At 43.0% G+C, this 23,371-nt stretch overlaps 1 protein-coding gene across 1 annotated transcript; it reads left to right on the top strand.

The window, feature by feature from the left end:
- The first annotated feature begins 402 nt into the window (after positions 1-402).
- LOC102921262 (liver carboxylesterase 1-like) lies at positions 403-22,534 on the top strand. Its single transcript, XM_016003722.3, has 14 exons — positions 403-521; positions 3,586-3,790; positions 6,248-6,392; positions 9,128-9,261; positions 10,660-10,813; positions 13,562-13,666; positions 14,881-14,985; positions 16,844-16,882; positions 18,275-18,415; positions 19,858-19,938; positions 20,199-20,346; positions 20,786-20,917; positions 21,793-21,865; positions 22,159-22,534. The coding sequence occupies exons 1-14, from the start codon at positions 470-472 to the stop codon at positions 22,340-22,342; spliced, it is 1,698 nt and encodes a 565-aa protein (XP_015859208.2). The 5' UTR covers positions 403-469; the 3' UTR covers positions 22,343-22,534.
- The last annotated feature ends 837 nt before the right edge of the window (positions 22,535-23,371 follow it).

Raw genomic sequence — 23,371 nt, forward strand, 5'->3', positions numbered from 1 at the left:
AGCAGAGGCCTGAGGAAAATGTCTGATTTCACCCAAACTTGAAAGCTTAGAACCATCGGAACTACCAGACCACAGAAGCTAAGGGTGTCCTAATACCCTAGTTGAGCAACTTTGGGGCTTCAAGTTGCTCCACAATGTGGCACCTTCTTCTTAGAACCCAGTTTACCTGATGCTATCTGACTCTGAGGCTGGAGTTCTACAATGGGGGAAGTCCTATATAAAAAGTTAGATATGTTTACGTTCATCTGCTCCTTGTCACAGACTGCTCAAATGAAAGACGGTAGACAGGGCTGGGTGGTCCTAAAGGACTCATGGGAAACTCTTTGGAAGAGAGAGGTGTTTCTGCTCTGTTAGATGATGTAGCTGTTCTGCCCGTGCAGGGTGGAGATTGAGGCTTGGGGCGGGGACAGCGCATCCTTTAAGAGGAGCGTAGGGAAGTCAGAGCTGGAAGAACTGTTGCCATTCCACGATGTGGTTCCACGCTCTCGTCTTGGCCTTTTTTCCTCTTTGCATGGCTTATGGTGAGTGCCCTGAAATACAAATATGCAGAATCCCTGTTGCAGGGAAGAGGTAGGCAGAACTGCAAGGGATGATGGGTTGGTTCTGTAGCACTGTTTATCCTCCAAACTTGGACTTGAATTTGGGGCAGTCGTGTCTAACGAGCTTGGCCATGAAAGATGATACAGAAGACCATAAAGACCTGATGCAGTAGGCATCAGGGTCAGGAAGCCAGTGTGCTGACAGCAGGCTTCATACAGGGGGATTAAAAGAGATTAGATTATTTCCCCCTTGATTCTTAGACTATTTCTAGGTGGATCATGAACTATCTAAAGTAGATCTCAAATTTTTTAGCAAGATATTAAAGTATCACCCAGTAGCTGGAATGTGGGTCTCTATCCAGCTCAGGCTTTTAGCTGTGTATCCTTTAGTCAGGCATTTATTTTTCTGTGTCTGGGTGACCCTGTCTCTAAAATAGGAATAGTAATAATATTTATCTTATTAGGCTATAGTGAGGAGAAAGCTGGCGCTTGTTAGGAACACTTAGGACAGGCTGGAGGAGGATAGGCACACAGGACATGAGCAGTGCCAATCGGTATCAGGTCATCCAGGAGGGATGGGGTGATGCGACTCTGGACAATGGCCTTTATTGTGTTCCTCCTGAAAGGAAGGGGAAAGGCAGAGAAAACCGGTGTGTAGGGAGGGCTATGTGGAGTTATCTCAGAAGACTTTGGGGGCATACGGGCTTTCCCCAATTTTCTGGTGTCAAATTTTGGGTGATCAAGACAGCTTAGGGATGGTCCAGGCTATGAGACCCAAATAAAGCTGTTGTCTGGAGTATGGACTCTGTAACTGCTGAATACAGGGAATGCAGTTCCTTCAAGCTACAGCAGGAGAGAGAAAAGCAGAATCCATGGTCAGCAGAGGTGTGTGATGAGGGGCCATGCCATTACATAGAGGGAGAAGCCGAGGCTCCTGGGGACATACACTTGCCCAAGGTCACCTGAAAATCACATTCAGGCACATCTCTGACCCAGAATTCAGCCCAGTGGTGAGTTATCAGAGGCTCGGCAGCTCAAGCCTCTTCTGGATTTTATCTTCTTTCTGGACACATGGCACCATGAGAGGCCACGAGCTGAGTGCAAGGCACAGCTAGGAAGGACCCAAATTTGGAATGGGATGTTACTCTGGCAATGCCAACCTATTTTCATCTTTAGGAGCCTCCCTACAGGCTGCTTTCAAATCCCACTGGTCTAACAGCTAAGTGGCTATATTAGCAGGCACCCAGCAAGGCATCTGTACACATCCTATATGAAGAACTATATAAGAGATTGGAATACACATCAGGCACACAGCAAGTTCCTGACATGTCAACCTGTGTACATTCCCTATTATATAAGTGGCAACTGTCATGTCCTTTTCTTTACCCCTCCTCATGGAATTTATTCCCCATGGAATTCACCAGGAGCAAAGGCAACTGACCATAGACATCCAGTGCTGTGGGTGACAACCCATGGAACAGGCATATGGGTTTGTCACTTTGCTTTTAGAGTTTCTGATATTAATGGTTATGTTCTTAGACTTATGGTGGGACTATGTTCTCTGTCTTAGATTAAAAACATTGTAAGTCAGAACACCATAAACTGGGGTCTATCTGGACATGTCTTCCTGAAAGCTCATAACAGTGATATTTGTAATATTTAACAACCACCATAAAAGACAACTTGAATGTCCACAGCATGAAACTGGACATTGGCACGATGAGACTTGGATACTGTTTTTATTTTATTTGTTTATATTTATTTATTTTTTTACTCTCAATTTATAGTAAATCATTTATTCAACATCTGCCACCAGTTCATACATTACACAATACTTTCTTCATCAAGAATGTAGTTCATTACTATAAATTATTACTAATTATAAAGTAATTACTCAAGAAAAGCCCAGAGTGAACAAGAGAATTTGAAGTTCAGATGCTGTTTTTAAAACTTTTCCCATAAAGCATTTCCAATACTTGGGCTATTTTCTTCGGTCAAATCTAGACAGTTGTTTTTATCTCTGGCCACACACTTTGGGAGAAATGTTGACAATATACCTGTCTCTACAGCAACTGGGAGGGCAGGAGTCAGGATATCACCCTGATACACAGATTACTGAAGCCAGACAAGGACCCCATAATGGAGTCTTGAAAGAGGACGGGCTGAGTCAATGTCCCCACAGGTAGAAGCATGGTCGTGGAGAAACATTGTTTTCTCTGAGAGCATCTAGTTGATGAGTACACAGAAGCCAGTCTCTACTCTCTGTATGGCCCAGCTCAGAGCCAGCAGAGGAAAGTTCCAGGATTGTCTATTTTGTCCTCCAGCACTCTTACTGCAGCTTATTGTCCACAAATAACCCCAATCCTCATGCTAGACTCCACCCGCTCACCCAAGGCCATCTTCCTCTCCTTGTGGACTCCACTTGGTCGTCACTTGCTATTCCCAGCCGGGTCTTGTGCTCTGGCCTCCCGGGGTCTTCTCACAGTCTCTTCTTTCTGTTTCTTTTACTCTCTTCCCATCTTGCCTTATTCCCTCCTCCCCATCTGTAAATCCAGTTCTTCCATGATCACACCAGTTAGAAAGCCTCACTCCCTCAGACTCCTAAAGCCCTTCCTGCCCTCTCCTTTAGAGTCAGGTCAGGTCAAGTGTGTCTGTGGCCCTCCTCCTACCCGGCCATTCCTCCATTCGGGACAAGGGGACACACTTCCTGTTCATCCTCTCACTCAGCCTGCACCAGGGCCATGACAGGTAAATGCTTCTCCAGTGGCTTTTGAGAGAGAAACTGAAGGTCATATTCATTAGAAGTTCTCTGTTTACAACCTCTTTGCTTGGATACTTTTATAATTCCAACTCCAATTTATTCATTCCATCATTCTTATGAGTTATGAACAATTATTTTCTTCATTTTTTATGTGAGAAGAAACCATGGCCTGGAGAGTTGAGGTGACTTACTCAAGGTCACATGCATATGTAGTGGGATAACTCCTGGAATCCAGGTCTGATCTTGTCACTCTGATGTGTTCTTTTTCTTCTCCATGTCTTCCAGGGCACCCATCCTCACCACCCATGGTGGACACTGCTCATGGCAAAATCCTGGGGAAGTATGTCAGCTTAGAAGGATTCACACAGCCTGTGGCTGTCTTCCTGGGAGTCCCCTTTGCCAAGCCTCCTCTTGGATCCCTGAGGTTTGCTCCTCCACAGCCTGCAGAGCCCTGGAGCTTTGTGAAAAATGCCACCTCTTACCCTCCTATGTAAGCCGCTGGGGTGGGCCTGGGTCTCATTCCACAGGGACATCTGTCTAGTGATGCAGAAAGGAGTCAGGCAGTTCTGTGATCAACTAGGTTTTGTGTGGAGTCCTTAAGAACAATGCAGAAATTAAAACAGTCCAGAATTGTCACAGCTTTTTAGAGCCTTGTCCACCATGCGTTTGTTTAACCTGTCTTGTGAGTCAGGCATGCCCTGGGAATATGAATTCATGAGTAAAGTAAACAATGATCTTTATGATATTTGCTCTCAAGAGACAATGAGTAAACTAATAAATGAGTTAGAGAAAATGCTAAGTGCTTTGAGGAGATAAAGAAGTTGAAAAGCAAGATTCTACCTGTTCTGTCTTAAATGTTGGTGGGGGTGTGGGTTGGTTAGAATATATGTGGGCGAGGGATAATGGGGGGTCACTGTAAATTCAGTCTCGATACTTAGTCACAAGCTGACTGGTGCTCAGTGTTTCTTAGTCACTGTGGCCCTTGAGTGAAGAAAGCGTGATACCCCAGGAAGCCTGGGCACCTGCCAGAGTCAGATCAGACACCATCCATCTTCTCAGGTCCTCTGAAGGTTTCCAGAAGCCCACTTCTTTTGTTTCCTAACCTTTCTTTCCTTTTAAAGCAACACTTATTCTTTCCATTTCCTGATTATAAGTATAAAGCAAACAGTTTGCAAAACATTTTTGGGCAATCCAGGAAGTGGAGACAGGAAAACTGAAACCTCACACCATGTTATCACCCAGACAGAACAAATGCGGGAACTTTTCAGCTGTGCTTTCTCATCCTGTATCTGTGTGTACTTTCTCCCTGATCATGGACAGAGGTGCTGTGGCTGACTCTTCACTCATTTATAAGATTATCATCAGTGTCCTCATCATTCCATCCCATAATTATCACAGCCTGATGTTAAGAAGCTGCCTTAATTTTGCTATTGAAATACAGTTTATTTACTCAATTTCCTTTTGGGTGTCATTGAGTTGTTTTTATATTCTTGACAAATGAATAAGAATATTGTGGGTATGTTTTAGCTACATAATTACACATTTTCATGAATATTTTAGCCTCAGAAATGACATAACTGAGTCAAATAATATATGATTTTGGCTTAATTCCCCTTCATAAATATTCTAAATATACATACTTCTTTCACTGATATATGAAAAAGCCCTTATTTAGCAGATGCTTGCCAGTGCTTGGGCTTAATCAAGGAATGCTTATTTTGTGGTTACTGAATAAGGAAAATACTAGTATAAAATCACAGTAATAATTTATAGCATCAGATCTTTGGGTTATGTTTATTTAAATTATTGGTGATGTTTAACTCCGTTCCTCTTTGATATTTGAAAATGAAAATCCGTTATGAATATTATTCCCCTTGCTATTGTTGACATAGAGCACATTCTTTAAGATGGAAACCAGAAATTCCTCTCTAGTATCTCAGATTCTGCCAATTGACATCTGTGTATCAGAGATAAACACTTGATTCTGGTATCAGAGCGCTTCAGTTTCCCCTTTTATACTAAGGAGCGCATGCTTCCCTTAGCATCCACTGGGATCAGGGGATGCTGATTATGCTTCACCTGAGATATAAACGACATGTTGTCCTCCTGCTTACGGTACCTTGGGCAGTTTCTCTAATCAACCTATGCCCTGCTTTTCTCATTTATAAACTGAGGATATAAAAGAATGTGTGACTAATCTGGGGCTTAAATGAGTTACAGCATAAGGGACTTTAAACCAATGCCAATTTAATCCCACTAGGAGAACTCAGTTCTCATTAATAGTTACATCTGGGAATAATCTCCAAGACCTCTCAAAAGGGAAGTCACTGATGATTACTGGGGCAGGTGGATAATAAGAACCTTAGCAGGCCAGGGCTGCAAGGCCCCTAGAGACAACACTCTTCTCACCTGCACCTGGAAGATGAGGGACCAGATCAGGAAAGAAATTCACCCAATGTCACCTAGCACATTAGTCGCTGAGGCAGGACTAGAATGCAACTCTTTATCTAACAGAGATAGGACCCCTGACCTACCATGGGCTGTCAGTCATTGGAGGTGGTCCTTCTGGTTGATGGAAATCTCTCAAGAACTAGATCGTGCTTGTGTGGTGGAGAAGTAGGCCACCCTCTACCCTATAAAAAGCCTAGCAGAAGAAAAGCCATTGGATAAGGGAGGAAGTGCCATCTCCCAAGACAAGTCAGTGCAATGAGCATCCCTTTTCATTGACTAAGGCATCCCAAACACTCCGGGGGGAGTAATGATGCCAGGTCTTCATCCTCTGCAGACTTAGGAGACTCTACAGAATCCAGTGGGAACCACAAAGACCCTCTTACTCTTTGATATCAATTTCAATTCCAGGCTCAAGCTTCACGGGGCAAAGCTGAGCCCCAGGTGATATGTCTAGTATCTGTCTGGTGGAACCTCAGATGTTCTCTCTTCCTCTCAGGTGCTCCCAAGATGCTATGCTAGGGAAAATGCTCTCTGATCTCTTCACCAACAGAAAGGAGAGCATTCCTCTCACATTTTCTGAAGACTGTCTCTACCTGAATATTTATACTCCTGCCGACTTGACAAAGAGTTCGAGGCTGCCGGTAAGCGTGGGAACCACTGATCTGGACCTGTGATTTCCAGCATTTGGCTTTTCTGTGCAACTGGAGGAAGGTGAAGGAAACTGGGGCTGGGGGCTCCCTGGGCCAGGACTAGTTTGGAGATTCAGAGCATTCTGTAGCTATTGGGGATGCAAGCATTCTTTCCCTCATGCTATCCCAGTGATGTCGGCCAGACTGTGATAGAGATTGCAGCACATCTGGGGTGCACACCTTGCTCTTCCAAGTTCTCATGCAAACAGGACAGTGACTGGTCTTAGTACTAGAGAGAGAATATGATCCCCAGAACAGCCAAGGTACAATTTGCAGCAAATTAAAGCTGGAAAGAATCTTAGAGAAACATGATGAACTTTTTATTTTACAAACAGAGAAACTGGGGCAGTGACTGAGGAAAAGGATGCCAACCATTAGTGATAAAGGATAAGAGATTGGGTTTTCTGATCTTCAAACCAGTGTCTTGGTCATGAGCTATGAATGACATGAGGCTGTTCCACAACATACAGCTATCACATCTAAAATCTTTTACTGTCCTATGGTGGTGTGGAGGATGCAGAGTGAGCACTGTTAGCAGTACAGTGGCCAAGCATTTGGGTCTCAATTGTAGCTCATTTCCCTCCTCATCTCACCACAGGGTGGTGACCCAGTGAGTTAGAATTTTCCAAATAAATGAAGGGCCAGAATTGGGGCTGGCTGTTAGTTGGAGGCTGGAGGTGAAGAGGCTGCTAGAACAGAAAATGACTCATGGGTGGAAGAGGTCGGGGTATCATGACCTCCCTGAGTTGCCCTGGCTTTTAGCCTAGGAGTGAAGGGAGAGGCTGTGATCTTAGAATTCCTGTTTTGGTCTGCATGTGCTTTGAAACCACAATGAAATGAGGACAGAGCTCACTCATCCATACGTTCATCTTCTATTGTGCACTCAGGGTACCCATACACGCCAGATTTGGGGTCACAAAGAGGAAGATCATGGGTCATTCTCAAACAGCCTTGCCTTCTAGTATTACAGGTGTGGATTAGAGTCCAGAGTGCCCTTACCAAGACATGTAGGTTCTTGTTTTCTGGAAGAAAGGAGTGGATCAGGGACACATGAATCATTACGGAAATAGAGACAGTTTATTAAGAAAGAGAAAAGCACTGCTGAGAATGAAGTGAGTTGGAGAGCTGGAAGGGGTCTGAGGCTCAGAGGTCACCAGAGTCTCTCTTTCATAAGTCACTTAGTCATTCACAGCCTGGCTTTGTCAGCATTGGAAGGTCACTAGATCACTGGGCTTGTCTTCCATACATGCTGGTTTGTTCTATGGAGCTTGTGGTCAAAGAGGTTTCCAGTTTTTCTTTGTCATTGATCTCTCTCATTTATCAATCTTGATGCCTCTGGAGTTCCCCTCTCTATCCTATTCTCCCATTTCAATTCTCCCTGACAGCTGTGGTCCTTAAAACACTTTTTGGGAGGACTTAATGATAATGATCTGTCTTGTAAAACCTTTCCCATGCCTTTGAGAGATATAATTCCCACTTAAGACAGATCACAAACTCTTTCTCTACTTTACCCATTAGAGTGGAGACTTTGAATTTCCTGTAGTAGAAGTTGGTTAGAATCCCTAAATCATTAGGGATATAATTTAAAATTGTCATATCCTAGAAGACACAAATTTTACATGGTTAAAAATACCAAGCAAGTAACATGACTACACCAATGGTCCCAGAAAGGGTAAGAGCCATTGAAACCACGGCACAACTGCCCTGAGTTATTGATGTGATCTCTGTGTTATGTAGTTCACTCTTTAGAGCATTGTTGAAACAAGAGGAACAAATGTCTTGATGGTTATATATTGAGAATATGACAGAACAAAAGAACATTTTAAAATATAAACTAAAGGCTGAATGTATTAAAAGGAAGATAGCATGAGTTTATTACCACAGAATGCCAACAACAGTATTAAAAGAAAAGAATAATCAAGACAATTATAACAGAAAGTAGGGTTACAATGTTCTCAGGTTGAAGAGTCCTGGAAGTGAATGACACCAAGAATGTATAAAAAAGTTATTTCTAATGCTTGCAGGCCAGTTCTTGGTATGTGGCACAAACTGTAAGTTATTCTTTATTGGCAATTTTATAATATTATTTAAACACTCTCATGGCAACAGGGAGTAAGAGTGAGCTACTGGGCCTGGTATGGATCTTTGAAACCTCAAAACCCATGCACTCCAACAAGGCCACCAATCTAATCCTTCCAAAGCAGGTCCACCAACCAGGGACCAAACATTCAAATATATGAGCCTATGGGAACCATTCTCATTCAAGCTGTCCTAGAGGGAATGCATAGGTCTTGAAGTAGTCACCATACAAAAGAAAGTTTAACCCACCACTACAGAGTTAACTGATATGGAACATAAATTCAGGTAGATGAAGAGTCCAGGAATGAGTATTGGGGAAAACAGTGCATCATTGGTCCTTCCTGTGCTTGCAACTAAGTTATCAATGTGAAGAGCATCTCAGGGTGAGAATGAAAGGCATGTTCTTCCAGGAGACACAAAGTTTGACGGTGGGCTGAGGACTGGTGAGGGGAGATGGAAGAAGATGCCTTTTGTACCTTTGCTGGGTACTGACAGACTTTGGGCTTTGGTCTCCTTGAGTCAGGGTGAGGAAAAGACAACCACAACAGATAGTTTCTAATGTTTTTCCCAGTTCTGCTTCTTATGACCCTTGCTGCTGTGTCCTGCAGGTGATGGTGTGGATCCATGGAGGTTCTCTGGTTGCAGGTGGGGCATCAACTTACGATGGATTGGCCCTCTCTGCCCATGGAAACGTGATAGTAGTAGCCATTCAGTACCGCCTGGGCATCTGGGGATTCTTCAGGTAGGTCACTGGAGACTGCACATTAGCTCCCATAATAGTGAGTTGTGTATTGATTGTACAAAATAACAAAAAGTGAATTTAGTTCTTTTTCTGGATAGTTGAAGCCCAAGATCAAGTGGCCTCATGGTGACATCTGATGAGACCTTTTTTTTTTTTTGTTTGTTTGTTTTTTTTTGTTTTTGTTTTTCGAGACAGGGTTTCTCTGTGTAGCTTTGCGCCTTTCCTGGAACTCACTTGGTAGCCCAGGCTGGCCTCGAACTCACAAAGATCCGCCTGCCTCTGCCTCCCGAGTGCTGGGATTAAAGGCGTGTGCCACCACCGCCCGGCCTGATGAGACCTTTTATCAGCACTGCCACATTGCCAATACATCAACATGGAGTCTTCAGCCTACACACCTAGCTACATCTCATGGTGATATAGGAAACCAAAAAGAAGAGCCTTGTTCTTACTATAAGAGCTTTTTCACAGATACCTTCCAAGTGCGGCACCTGATGACCTAATCACCTTCCATTGGGCCTAGTATTTTACAGAACCTGTCACTGTATATTCTTGCCACATTGGGAAGCAGTAAGCCTCGGTGACACAAACCACATCTAAGCCATAATAGTTGCCAATTCGAAGATTTTAGGGCTCAGCTCTAGTGATGTAATCTCTCATGGAGCCCTTTGCTCAACTCTGCCCTATGTCTTTGACCTGGAAAATTATCTTAACCATTAATTATTATGATATTGCTAATATCATGCTTAGATTACACATGTGTCAGAGTGAGTTATGTCTCATCACTGGAGAAGACCCCCACTTGGTCTAGGTCTACAAGGACATACAAGTTCTAGCCAAGGCTCACAGTTCACACTCTTCCCACATTACACACTAACTTTATACACAGCTTTGTTTCCATGGCCCTGGGGCCTTGCACGTGGCTCTATTTCTTTCCTTTGATAATTTCTGAGATAGATGCGTTCATTCTATTCAGGTCTCTATTAAATGCCAGTGCCTCAAAGGATCCCTCCATGGTCATGAAATCTTAAATTCTTCCCTCTAGGCCTCCTTCTAGCTTCTTCTCTGCTCAATTTCATCTTCCCACTATATGGCATTGTGTTCCCTTTCCATCCGATTCTGATTTTCAGTGTGAGCTGACTAGCTGAGAGTTTTTCTTTTGTTCTCAGTTGTGCTCTAGGTCTTAGGCTACTCTTGCATACATGATGATGTCTCAGCACACACTTCCTGAGAGAAGAAAGCCTCACCTAGCACAATGCTGTGAAGGATGAGGGGCAGATGAAGGTCCCTGTATCAGGGATGCAGAGCCAGCCTTTTATAGAAAGCTCACACCAGTCAGTCTGTGGTCCTTAGAACCTGCTGTGACATATCTGTCCATACTTGCACCCTATTTTCTTGCAGCACAGGGGATGAACACAGCCCAGGGAACTGGGGTCATTTGGACCAGGTGGCTGCACTACGCTGGGTGCAGGACAACATTGTCAACTTTGGAGGGGACCCAGGCTCTGTGACCATCTTTGGAGAGTCAGCAGGAGGTGAAAGTGTCTCTGTTCTTGTAAGTGCCCCAGCACCAGGCCTCATGCCCTGGCTTTATGTGGCCAGTAATAGGATCTCTTGGAGGCTAGTCAGTTCAGCCACGGCACTTTTTCTCTCAGAGTTCAATTTGCTTATTGTACAATATCAGATAGTGTTGAGCAAAGGATCAGATTTCCCTTGCCCTCAGAAAGCTCAGAACTCAGCTTTACCTACTGGGGACATAGTAATATCCAATTCATTCTGTGCTAGTGACATACATATCTTTTCATGTAAAGTATTTTCTTCCTTACTAATAACTTAGCATTAGGACTCACTTTACCATTCTTGGGAACTAGGGGTAGATAGAATACAAAGAGGAAGAAGCAAAAACATGAGATAGAAAGATGTCATTCAATGGCTACAAGATAGATCTACACGTTGGGGGACTTGGTAACAGGCACAGGTTGCTTCTGAGGTTGTATGAAGGATTTTCTATTCTTAAGAGGAAGAGCAGCTGAATGAGAGGAATGAGGGGTTGACAAAGGTCGACGAGAGGAAGATAGAGAAGTGAGAAGTGGAGAGCAGAGCAGAGAATGTGGGATATAGACACAGTCCAAGGGGGGAGTGACGTGCTGTTGTGGACACTGAGGATACAGAAGGTGTTTGGAGCTGCAAGGAACTCTTCGGCTGCCCCAGGGATGAGCAGAGGATTATTCCTACTACCTCATCATTCAAACACATATTTTTCCATGGTTTGACAATTATAAAAATACTTTAATGTGTTTTTTAAAGTATAGTAAATGTTAAATTTCAGATAAGCCTAAAAAAATAAAGTCATCCAGTGTCCCATCACCCAGGCATTGTCAATGTGGAAGTTCTGACAAATAATTTTTAGTTTTTCCAAATTTTATGCCTCTCACCTCCTCTTTGTCTCCACCTTGTATTTTTTGAGACAAGGTCTCACTATATAGTCCTAGCTGGCCTGGAACTTGTTATGTAGATCAGGCTGGTCCTGAACTCACAAAGAGCTTCCTGCCTCTGCTTCTTGCATGTTGGGATTAACAGTGAGTGCCGTCATGTCTAGCTCTACCTGTATATATCTTTACCTCCCCATGTAGGCTTTCTTTGTCATCTATCTACAATTTTAACCACTTCCTTTTAATACTGTAATATAGTGTGAACATTTCCCAAAACGTTAACCTTTTATAATTGAATGGTATTCCATGGTTGGGATGAATCTTTTTTTACATACCCAATCCCTAATATTGAAATATTGAGTTATCCTGAATCCATTTTCTAGCAAGAATCTTCAGCTGGATAAGTCATAGGCCTTAGGAGAGAGTGTACTACTGTTATCTTACTAAATGAACATAATACTTAAGCAACCTGTAAGAACTTATTATATCTAGTGGTTAATGCATCTCTCAACCCTCATCAGAGAAGCATCTTTTTTCAATAGATGGTGGTTAATACAGAGACTTGCAACTTGTCAAGTTGCAGAGAATAAGAGACTGCAGAATGCACAGCAGCCCTAAATGGGCCATCTATATCACATCCTCCTTCTGAGACTCACAGATCATTGCAGAAGAAGAGGTGGGAGGATTGTATGAGCCAGAGGTGGTGGATGACCACAACACAGGGATGGCTGTAACAGGGATGGCACACCAGGGCAGTTGCAACATTAACTCACAGTAGCTGTGACAACATGCACCAGGCCTGTGAAAGCTCAAGGCAGACAAAGCTCAGCATGCAGAGGGGAGGATAGCATGGAGTTTCACCCCATCCGAGGAGCTACTGGCAATTGATGGTGACATCTGTCAGTTGCGGTGACAAGAAGGGTTAGTTTTCTTTAAGGTAGCAGTTCTCAACCTGTGGGTTGTGACCCCTTTGAGGGTTGAATGACCCTTTCATAGGGATTGCCTAAGACTATCAGAAAATACAGATATTTACATTATATTTCATAACAGTAACAGGATGACAGTTATGAAGTAGCAACTAAAATAATTTTATAGTTGGGGATCACTATAACATGAGGAACTGTATTAAAAGGCTACAACATTAGGAAGGCTGAGAACCACTGCTTTAAAGGGCTATCTCCTGGTAGGTAGAATAAGCTCCAGTGGATGGCCAAACCCTTAAGACTATATAGACTTTATGGGTTTACAAAACAAGGAAACAAAGTGGGCAGGTAGGGAAAAGGAGTGGGACAGTGAGGAATTGGGGGAGGAGAAGTGAATATGATCAAAACTCATTCTGTGGAATTCTTAAAGAACCAAAAAAGCAAATCTCATGTTGTAGATATCACAAGGAGTCTTAGATGTTTTTTTTGCTACTCCATTATCATATTTTTTTTCTTTTCTTTCCCTTTCTCTACTTTGGTTCAAACCCAGAACTTAAGGCATATGAGCTACAACTTTAGTTCTGATTGTTTTGGTTCAAAATACCTTTTCATAGAGTTAATTCCAAGTAATAGAAGTGCTGAAACAGAATTTGAGGTCAGGGATTGCTAACTCTCTTTCCAATAGTTTTGGTGTTATGATTGAGTACTTAACACATACTTCCTATTCTGCTTCTTACTCCAAACTCTGGTTCCACACCAGTGAGGCTCTCTTAGGAAATTTGGCTCCACAGAGAGCCTGAGATGCATGCTGGGATACAAGATTGTGTCTATAGAGTACCAAAGTCCCTAGCTGAACAGCCAGGGCCAAGAAGCAGATAGAGAGAGACTTAAAGGGCAAGTGAGCCACTGACCACTCCTGTGACTATAATCTCTCCTTCTTCCTGTCAGGTGTTGTCTCCTCTGGCCAAGAACTTCTTCCACAGGGCCATTTCTGAGAGTGGTGTGGCCCTCACCCCGGGTATGGTCAGGAAAGATGTCAGACCTGTGGCTGAGGTAAGACCTACCTTGGACAGCTCTCATGCCCATTCTGGTCTTCTGGAGTCCTTGAAGTCTTTCTTGCCTAGAGAGTCAGGTCTAAACCAGATGGGGTCCCAGTACAGAGAGAGGAAGTGGACACAAGCCCCAAAAAGCACTGCTCACAAAGGAAAAACAGTGTTCTCTGATGGAATCTCACTGAATATGCAACCTACTATTAAGGGCAGGCCCCATAGATGGCCAACAGGAAATGAACCAGTGACATTTTTGGAGGTCTATCTATCTATCTATCTATCTATCTATCTATCTATCTATCTATCTATCTATCTATCGTGTGTGTGTGTGTGTGTGTGTGTGTGTGTGTGTGTGTGTGTGTGTGTGTTATAATGCTTGGCCTGGGTATTTGGTTTCCAGTTTTGTGTTTCTGTGGGATTTCTGTTTGTGAATATGTGTGTCCTTGCATCTGTATGTTTGTTTCTTGTGCTTTTTCTTTGACCTTTTTTCCTATTTGTTATAATAATAATAATAATAATTATTATTATTATGAGATATGTTGTTATATATTATAATGAGAGAGCAAGAAAGAGTGTGGATTTGGGTGGGTACACAGGTAGGAGGATCTGGGAGGAGTTGGGGGAGGGGAAATCAGAATTGGAATCGAATATATTATATGAAAAAAAAGCACTCAAGGAATCCCAGAAGTGGAAACATCTGAGCAGGAAAGCCTGCAGGGCTGGACTAAATCATATCCTCTCACTTTAGATGTATCTTCCTGTAATTTGTGCTGTCTAGGCTTCCTATAAGTTTTGATGTGTAGAGATACGAAATCTCCCTTTACTATATCACAGGCACTAGCCTCCTTATGTGACAGGTGCAATAATCACCTTCATCTATTGGTAGAAAAACTGAAAGCAAATGGCCAGAGTGGAGGAGGCTGCTGTGAAGCAGACAGTAAAATGTAAGATTCTTTGCTCTTTATTGCCCGGAACACAGCTTGCCGCTTTGACAATGTGCGCATTTTTAAAGTTCAGGTAACATAGATATAGATATAATGCCATCATTTCAATTAAAAACAGATGCAAACCTCTGTCACATGCCTGTTGGTCTAGAGAATTTTTGAGTACTCTCTGCTTTCTTCAGAAATCAAGGATGGTATCAAACATTTCCGTTTATATTGATGTAGGGAAGGGACATTGATCTTTACCTTTGCTGTTACTTTTGATTTTGTATAGCAAGTTGCTATTGCTGCTGGGTGCAAAACCACCACCTCAGCTGTCATGGTTAACTGCCTTCGCCAGAAGACAGAAGATGAGCTCTTAGAGACCACTCGGAAGTTGGTAGGTATGCTCATCTGCGTAGCTCCACCTTGAGTCCTTGTCTCAGGACTTATTGTCTCTATTTAGCTGTACCTTGCTTTGAGTGGTCTGGCTAGGAAAGTTCTCACCTATTAGGAGCCTTTTGATTCAAACTTGGAATTCCATTATTCTATGATATTATGAAATATCACAAATATAAGAAAGCCCAAAAGCAGGAGGATGAAAATTGTGTAATAGGGCTGGGAATGGGACCCATGTCACAGCACTGGAACAACAAGGGCAAAGTCCTCAGCTCTTCAACAAAACAAAATACTACAACCATATAACAATCTATAATCTAACCTAAAGCAATACTAGTCATCCTGTTAATGTTTCATATCTATTTTAAGATATTTAAATTTCCTCATTCCACAAATAATTACTATTATGGATTTTAGAATGAGGTTATTAAGCACGATTTTTTAAAGAATGGTGCCATAATTTATCTTTGCTGCTTAAAATGTTTTCTAAGTAATAATTTAATAGTGTTTCAATTATTTAGATTTTATGAGATTCTGTCCCAATTTTGGGAATAGACCCCCTTTTCTTCCTCCCTCCCTCCCTCCCCCCTCCCTCCCTCCCTTCTTCTCTTCCTTCCTTATTTTCTTCATTTCTTTCCTTTTTTGTTTTTTCTAGACAGAGTTTCTCTATGTAGTCCTGGCTGTCCCAGAACTCACTCTGTAGACCAGGCTGGCCTTGAACTCACAGAGATCTGCCTACCTCTGCCTCCCAAGTCTGGGATTAAATATATGTGCCACCATGCTAGGCTTTCCCCCCACTATTTCTTTATCTGTTATCCATCCATCCATCCATCCATCCATCCATCCATCCATCCATCCATCCATCCATCTATCCATCCATCCATCCATCTATCCAGTATAGCTATTTTATTTGATTTTGGAAGTTACAATATAACTACAAAATCTCTCCTTTCTTTTTCCTCCTTCCAAATGCTCTCACAAAACCTTCCCCACTCTCCTTCAAATTTGTGGCCTCTTTTTTCACTAATAATTATTTCATAAATATTACATCAGGATTTATTATTGTAAGAGAACACTCAGGACAAGAGGCCTTACACAGAGAAAGGAAAGAGCAACAGAATCTTCAAGTGACTCATGTCCTGGGATGTGGCACTCTGGAGATGTTATTGAGAGCCTATACCACAGCTTTCCATGGTTCTTTATTGGCATCTTTCTGAAGCATAATTATCTTCTTGGGGGGTTAAAGACAGAGCACTCTACACATCTATCTTATGTCCTTAGAAACTGTCTAGTCCCAGCATTTGATTTGAATTCTGTTGCATTGAGAGTGGTATGGATCCATCTTTGGACTAGTCTCTAGGTTCAGGGACATGGTGACTCAACTCACACACAGGTGTCTGAACTTACAAAGTGAGAGTAGGGAAGGGTGAGGGAGGGACAAAATGATTCTCTTTTGAGGGTCCATTCTACCTCCTGCTCTATCTCACCTTGAAGCCATTATATCCCTGCTACCAAAGTCATTTTATTCTTCCTTTTTTCCTAAAGGAGAATTGAGGTGTTGTTACCAGGGGAAACGGGTAGATAGAAAAGATAAGAATAACCTAGGTATAGGTAGTGGGTGTCTTCCCCAGAGCTCCAGCAATCCCAGCTCTGAGTCTGAGAATCTGCCCCCTTGATGCTACCTTCTCTCACCCTAGCCCATGCCAATATTCAGAGAATTCTGTGTAGGGTCCTCTTACCCTGGGCCTTCATAAGGAGGAGCCAGGAGGGAGGACCTGACACCTTAGGGATGATGGTTAAAGGGTCAGCTTTTACATGTGGAGACCATATCACCAAAATCTCTGCTTCTGTCTTTACAGAAACTTTTTAAGGTCAATTTACTTGAAGACCTCAGAGAGGTAAGAACCTTTGTCCTCTGAATTATCAATTTTTAATCTTATTAGTGTTATTCTATGTTGAACTACAAATAGAAAATTTTCCTCTGTGGATTCCTTGTGTGTATACTGCTGATGCCCTAAGAGGGAAAATCATTTGTCAGGGTAATAAGACATGAGGACCAGAGTTAAGCCCTGCCTGGCTCCTACTCCAGTGCTCCCTGTCAATAACTCTACATCCCCTGCTAGAGTGCCCATTCTCATTTACATTTTCTTCTTCCAAAATGACCCTGTTGGTGGGGGGAGGAAGTCTACATTAGAACCTTCCACTGTCTATGGCACCTTCCATATCAGTGTTGGGATATGTGTGCAGAAAAAAAAAAGATGCAGTGTGTTCAGATTTAAGATAAAAATGAAATTGGCAGATGATGAGAGCATTAATTAACAGCACAGAACATCCAGAAGATGGAGGAAGGAGGTGTATAGGCTTGTCTTGCTGAGGAAGGAGGTATATCTGCTTGTCTTGCTTCAGGACAGAACTGCTCATCTGCAGTGTGGGATAAAGCTGTGGCAGAATGGAAAGGCGGCTAAGTCTGCAAACGTGGGAGCTGATTGCATTTTTCTTTTGTTCTAAAGGCTTGGCTTTTCTTTCTTTCCCCCTCCCTTACTTCTTTACTTCATTTTGGAGATAAGGTCTTAGTCTCCAGGCCAGGCTAACCTGGAACTCAGCATGTAGCTCAGGCTTACTTCAAACTCTGCCATCCTCCTGCCTCAGGCTCCCGAGTGTTAGAATTTCAGGCATGGGCCACTATACCCTGCTCATGATGATAATTTTTTTTACAAAAGCATAATGGAAAACATGTTTGTGAGACTGAAGCCCAAAGGAATTTACAGTTAAGTTACTCAGGTCAGGAAAATGTTAAGCCAGTTCTAGCCATCATATTTTATAAAATTTACATGTAATGATAAACCTAAACAGCATAACGTGTTTATAAACAGGAACCCCCACACAAATAAGTGCTGATGAAAACTTTGTGATCAGAGGCTCCTAGGGTTCTAGAATTCTAACTCTGGAATTCTCCTTGGAGCAGTGGCTCAAATTTGCTAATTTTATATTTACTGCAACTTCAAAGACATCGCTTCTACAAAGAGCAAGAACTCCACCTGTGTTTAGTATCTGTGTGTATACATATGTATTTATGTGTAAACAAACCTCAATTATTCACATATCAAGTAAATCCTGGTTGGAGTTCTGCCCTCATATCTCAGCCCCCCTGTTAGGACTCTAAGTCACTGTGGCTATTGCTCATAGCCACTGGAGTTTGGGTACTGGCCTTGCATTCACAAAGGCAGGGTAGGACATAAGCATTCTCTGGGAAGAAGTAATCACAGATATTGCATTGTTCTCTCCCCTAGAACTGCCCTTTCCTGCCTACGGCAATTGATGGAGTGGTGCTGCCCAAGGCCCCAGAAGAGATTCTGGCCGAGAAGAATTTCAACACTGTCCCCTACATGGTGGGGATCAACAAGCAAGAGTTTGGCTGGCTTCTTCCCCTGGTAAGAAAGTACAGACGTCACACAGACACACCCCATCCTATGTCATTCAAGGCTTCTCTGAGTCCAGAAGAGCTGAATTCATTGTCATGAGTAGACATTGCCACTAAAATCTTCTCCAGGAGGTCTCAATGTCTCCTGGAGGGTTCAGCCCTAGGAGCTCTTGTCATGTATCTCATAATTACTCTGCTTCCTATTAAAGAATCCTGGATGGACCCATAGAGATAATAACTGTGTCTTTATCAGAAGGATGTCCAGACAAAGAGAAGGAGCTGGAGGTTCGGGAGAGCTGGGCCTGGCATAACTGCTTCCAGTCTGCATGTAGAGATCCAGGTCCTGTGGCTCTCCACACATGGTCTCAGGCACCTCAGTGGACAGTTAAGCCAGATGCTAGTTAACACAATAGGATAGGCTTTATGCAGTAATATGACTGCAGTAAGTTAAACAATTCAGCATGACCGGAACCCAAGGCTCTGACACTAAAAGATACAGATGACTCCAGAATGGGCTGAGTGCAAAGAGGGCACTGCAGTTGTGAGTCAAAGTGGCTACACTCAGGCTTTGATCAATGACTACCCTCGGGAGAACTGTCAAACCCCTCTTCACGATAGAAATCAGAGTTGGGAAGGAAGGTGCTCATGGAATTCAAACACCTTTCTGCAGAGACTGGTAGCTTAGCCAAGACTTATCTCTCCAAATATTCTTATTCAAAGACATTTTGAATTTTTTTTTAGCTTTTAGAGCTTGCTCTTAGGTCTTTGAGGAAATGATTTTGAGTAGGAGATTCATATCCCAAGCAGGGAAATGGTGGTAATTGAAGCTTTCTAGAAGAACTGCACCAGAGAGCATCAAGCTGTCTTAGGCAAGCATTATAGGGGGTCCTGCTTATCCTAGGGTGCGCCTTAGGCTGCTGTGCTACTTAGCCATGTTACAGTCCTGTCTCTGAATGCAGAGGTTTGGATATGACCAGAACATGCTGAGAGTTCTGCAGTTCTCACTCCAGGAAGATTTTAGAGTCACCAAGAACATAAGCATTATGATTGATAGTGGTTTCTGCTGTCACCTGAGTCTGAGGGTGTGTTCTCTGTCCTCTGTCCCTGAGTTCTCTGCTTCTGCATATACTACCATTGTTTAAATTTTCTTTAACTGACTGGAGGACAAGTATACCCCACAGACTGACATGTCAACACACACACACACACACACACACACACACACACACACACACACACACACACACCCCACACCCCTACCTTAGTATTTCTTGAATTTCTAGATGTAAGGTCTTTTGTTTCATTGATATTTTCTAATCCTTGGGAGATCTATGCTCATTGAGACCCAACAAAGAAATTTCATGCTTTTAATTAATTTGATTGGTTTTCCTATTGTGTTCTTTCTATTAATTCTTGAAGACTCACAAGAACTTGATAATTTTTTTCCAACAGATTATGGGATATCCACTCTCTGCAGGCAAACTGGACCAGACAACAGTCACATCTCTTCTGAGGAAGTCTAGCCCCTATCTTGTAAGAGGCTTATGGGGATGATGAGAATTGATTGAGAAGCACAGAGGGGCTGAGGGCTCATCCAATGGCACAGAAATTCCAATATCGCAAATATATGTAGACTTGGGGTTCTGTCTCATTTTCATGCCTTTAACATTTCATCACCCTAGTAGAAACTGAAGGGTTAAAAAGGCTCATGATCAACAAAGACTTCTAAACTGGCCAAAGAAGCCACATTGCTCACCATTTAAGGCCAGGGTTCCTTCCTTGATCCATTTCAGAACGTTCCTGAGGACGTGATTCCAGCAGCCATTAAGGAGTACTTAGGAGGGGCAGAAGACCCCATCAAAAACAAAGACCTCTTTGTAGACCTGATCGGAGACGTGCTATTTGCTGTGCCATCTGTGATTGTGGCTCGTCATCACAGAGGTGAGACTCAGGGGTTGGATTGCATAGGGTCACTGACATCAGTATTAGTTTCTGACCCATTTATCTCCTAGCATGGACAGACATGGACACTGACTGTTGAGAGTTAGGCCCTAAGTCTTGGTTCTGCATGGTCGGGGATGGGTATTGTCCTGTTGTATTATCTGCTAGTAAGTAGACCGTGCTGAGGAAAGGACCCAAATGCATGCAGTTAATTTAGGAGGTGGTTCTAGAAAGCAGCAGTAAGGAGATGAGGCAGTGACACAGGAGGATGAGGAGGCTCGTGATGACTCACTGCTAAGCACATATTTAACATAGCTGGTGAAACCTGGACAGTTTGAGAGAACAGTCAAGAGTTCCTTTTGGTGCTGGGGACCTTGATACCATCCAGATTTGTGCCTCAACATGAATTGTACATGTGTGTACACCTGTGTCTTCTCAGATGCTGGAGCCCCCGTCTACATGTATGAATTTCAGTATCATCCCAGCTTCTCATCGGACCTGAAACCTGGGATGGTGATGGGAGACCATGGGGATGAGCTCTTCTCAGTATTTGGTGCCCCATTTACAAAAGGTAATAGCTCCTTGTTAGCTATGTGCCTTGAGATAGGAGGCCTGGACTCTGGTCTTCTTTGGGTGTCCTTGAGAGGGTTTCTCCTCTTTGATCTTAGGTTCATGGTTCATCAAAATAGAGCCAAGCTAACTTGAGCAGTCTCTAGCCTTTCCTTCTTTAATGGGCATGAAAGAGGACAGTGTTTGTGTCCCCAGCATAGTCTCTTAGAATCCAGATGTGTAACTTCACCTGCAGGGCATTGCCTGAGGATGAGAGTGCCAGTAGTTTCTCACTCACAGGGGTTGGAGAAGGTTGGAATTTGCATTAACCTTAAATTGAGTACAAAATGTTTATCAATATGTCTCTATATATTTAAAATGACTTAGCTAAAAATGCACTATTTGAATATTTTCACAAATGTCTTCAGTTGCATGTGACTCATGACCTCTCTCATGGAATACCAGTATCTCTAAGCTGGATTATTCATTAGGATTTTCTCATTTCTAATATATTTCAGACTATAAAAGTTTGTGTGTGTGTGTGTGTGTGTGTGTGTGTGTGTGTGTGTGTGAGAGAGAGAGAGAGAGAGAGAGAGAGAGAGAGAGAGAGAGAGAGAGAGAGAGAGAGAGTTAAAGGAAGACCCATGTGCCAATAGCAATCCTATGGGGAAAGCTGGAGATGTGGTATGGAAAACAAAAGTTGCTCGCTTACTGATGGGCTACCTGCATGTTGCTGAAAGTGTGAAATCTGTCAGTAGTTTATTCAAATGCAGATTTTGACTCAGTTGATGTGGAATGAGGGTAGAGAATCTACAGTGTCAAAGGCTGGCCTGGCAGCAGTGTAGCTGACTTTTGGACCAGTATGAGCAACCCAGGGCTTTGTCCTCTCCCTCACAGGGGGCGCCTCAGGTGAAGAGATCAACATCAGCAAGATGGTGATGAAGTTCTGGGGCAACTTTGCTTGGAATGGGTGAGACTGGTGGTGATGCTGGGCAGGGTTCATGGGAGAGGTAGGATGTGACAGGGATACCCATGGGAAAGTGGTGGATTTGAAAGTTTAAATGGACAAAGGCTTAAGCATACGACCATAGTACTTTGACAATGAGAACTCTCTAACAGTGGTCAGGCTGTCCAAATAGATGGAGCACTCCTCCTCTCCAGAGCCATACGGCCCATGGCAACAATATACCCAGGATCCATCTAATTTTCAGAAAAACGTGGGAACCACATAGCAGATTTGAGAAACCCTGATTTTGATTCTAGGAACCCTAATGGGAAGACATTGCCTGCATGGCCAGAATACAATCAGAAGGAAGGATACCTGAAGATTGGTGCAACCACTCAGGCAGCCCAAGGCCTGAAAGATAAGGAAGTGGCATTTTGGACTAAAGTCTGGACCAAGGAGGCAGCAGAGAAGCCCCTCCAGGAAAAGAAAACTGAACTCTGAATGGGAAGCCCAGCTGGCTTTTGGGGGTCAAAGTGGCAAAGGCAGTGTTAGACCATGCAGTGTTTGTAGATGAAAAGGCTTCTTGCCGCGGGGACTTCAGAACCGTGTGTGATGGGGTGTGGGAAGGTAAGAAAGATGGGATGTTTACCTCATGACCTAATTTGCAGAAAACTTGAGTTCTTTTAGAGACCACACCGGTGTCTGTGTTATGTCTTTGGCTCCAAATGAACACACGCTTCTCTGGCAGAGGAGGATGAACAGAGTAAAAAAGGAAAAGGATGTAAACCACCACAGGAAGGCAACACCACAAGGGTGGCCCTGAAATATAAAGGTGGATAGGCACTTTGGAGGAGGGAGGTGTGAATATTAATTAGATCACCTTCCCTTTCCAGATGAAAATGTTTTATAGCATGTTAGGAGAATGACTAAACTCTAAAGTTTACAAAAGTGCTGAAAGCTGGACATGGGCTACATCAAGGGTACAAAATTCCTAGGAACCACAGACCCAAGGAGGAAATTATATCCATCACAGACTCTTCTCCACAAGTGTCTAACAGGTGTCCATGATCAAGATTGGGGACAGTAGAATGACTGGATAAAGCTTGTCCCTAGGGGTTCAGGTTCAAAGGGATTGGAGAGATGGCCCAGCAATTAGAAGCACTTGTTGCTCTTCCAGAGGACCTGGGTTCAATTTCCAGAACCCACATAGTAGCTCACAACCATCTATAATTTCAGTTTCAGCAGATCCAATGCCTTCTCCTGACCCCTGTGAAAACCAGGCATGTACAAGGTACACAGACATACATGTAGGCCAAACTCTCATACACATACAACAAGCAAACACCCAAACACTGCAGACCACATAGGAACAAAATCCCATAGTAATTTGGGGGAAAAAAGCAAGCTAATCTCCCTTTGGTCCTGGTGAAGACCTATTAAGGACACAAAAAGGAAAATTGTGACAATTAACACTCTTAGTGGGGAACAGGAAACTGTCATGAATCAAGATCACTGTAGATCTTTTAGTGT

This window comes from Peromyscus maniculatus, chromosome 5 (genome assembly GCF_049852395.1).
Source record: "Peromyscus maniculatus bairdii isolate BWxNUB_F1_BW_parent chromosome 5, HU_Pman_BW_mat_3.1, whole genome shotgun sequence".
In the NCBI taxonomy this organism is placed as follows: Eukaryota; Metazoa; Chordata; class Mammalia; order Rodentia; family Cricetidae; genus Peromyscus; species Peromyscus maniculatus.

Bases quoted from the DNA above. Each gene is read 5' to 3' on its own strand.
- LOC102921262 (XM_016003722.3), top strand. From the start codon at position 470: ATGTGGTTCCACGCTCTCGTCTTGGCCTTTTTTCCTCTTTGCATGGCT. The intron at 10,814-13,561 runs GTAAGTGCCCCA...TCTTCCTGTCAG, and splicing joins GTGAAAGTGTCTCTGTTCTT to GTGTTGTCTCCTCTGGCCAA. The intron at 19,939-20,198 runs GTAAGAGGCTTA...GATCCATTTCAG, and splicing joins GGAAGTCTAGCCCCTATCTT to AACGTTCCTGAGGACGTGAT.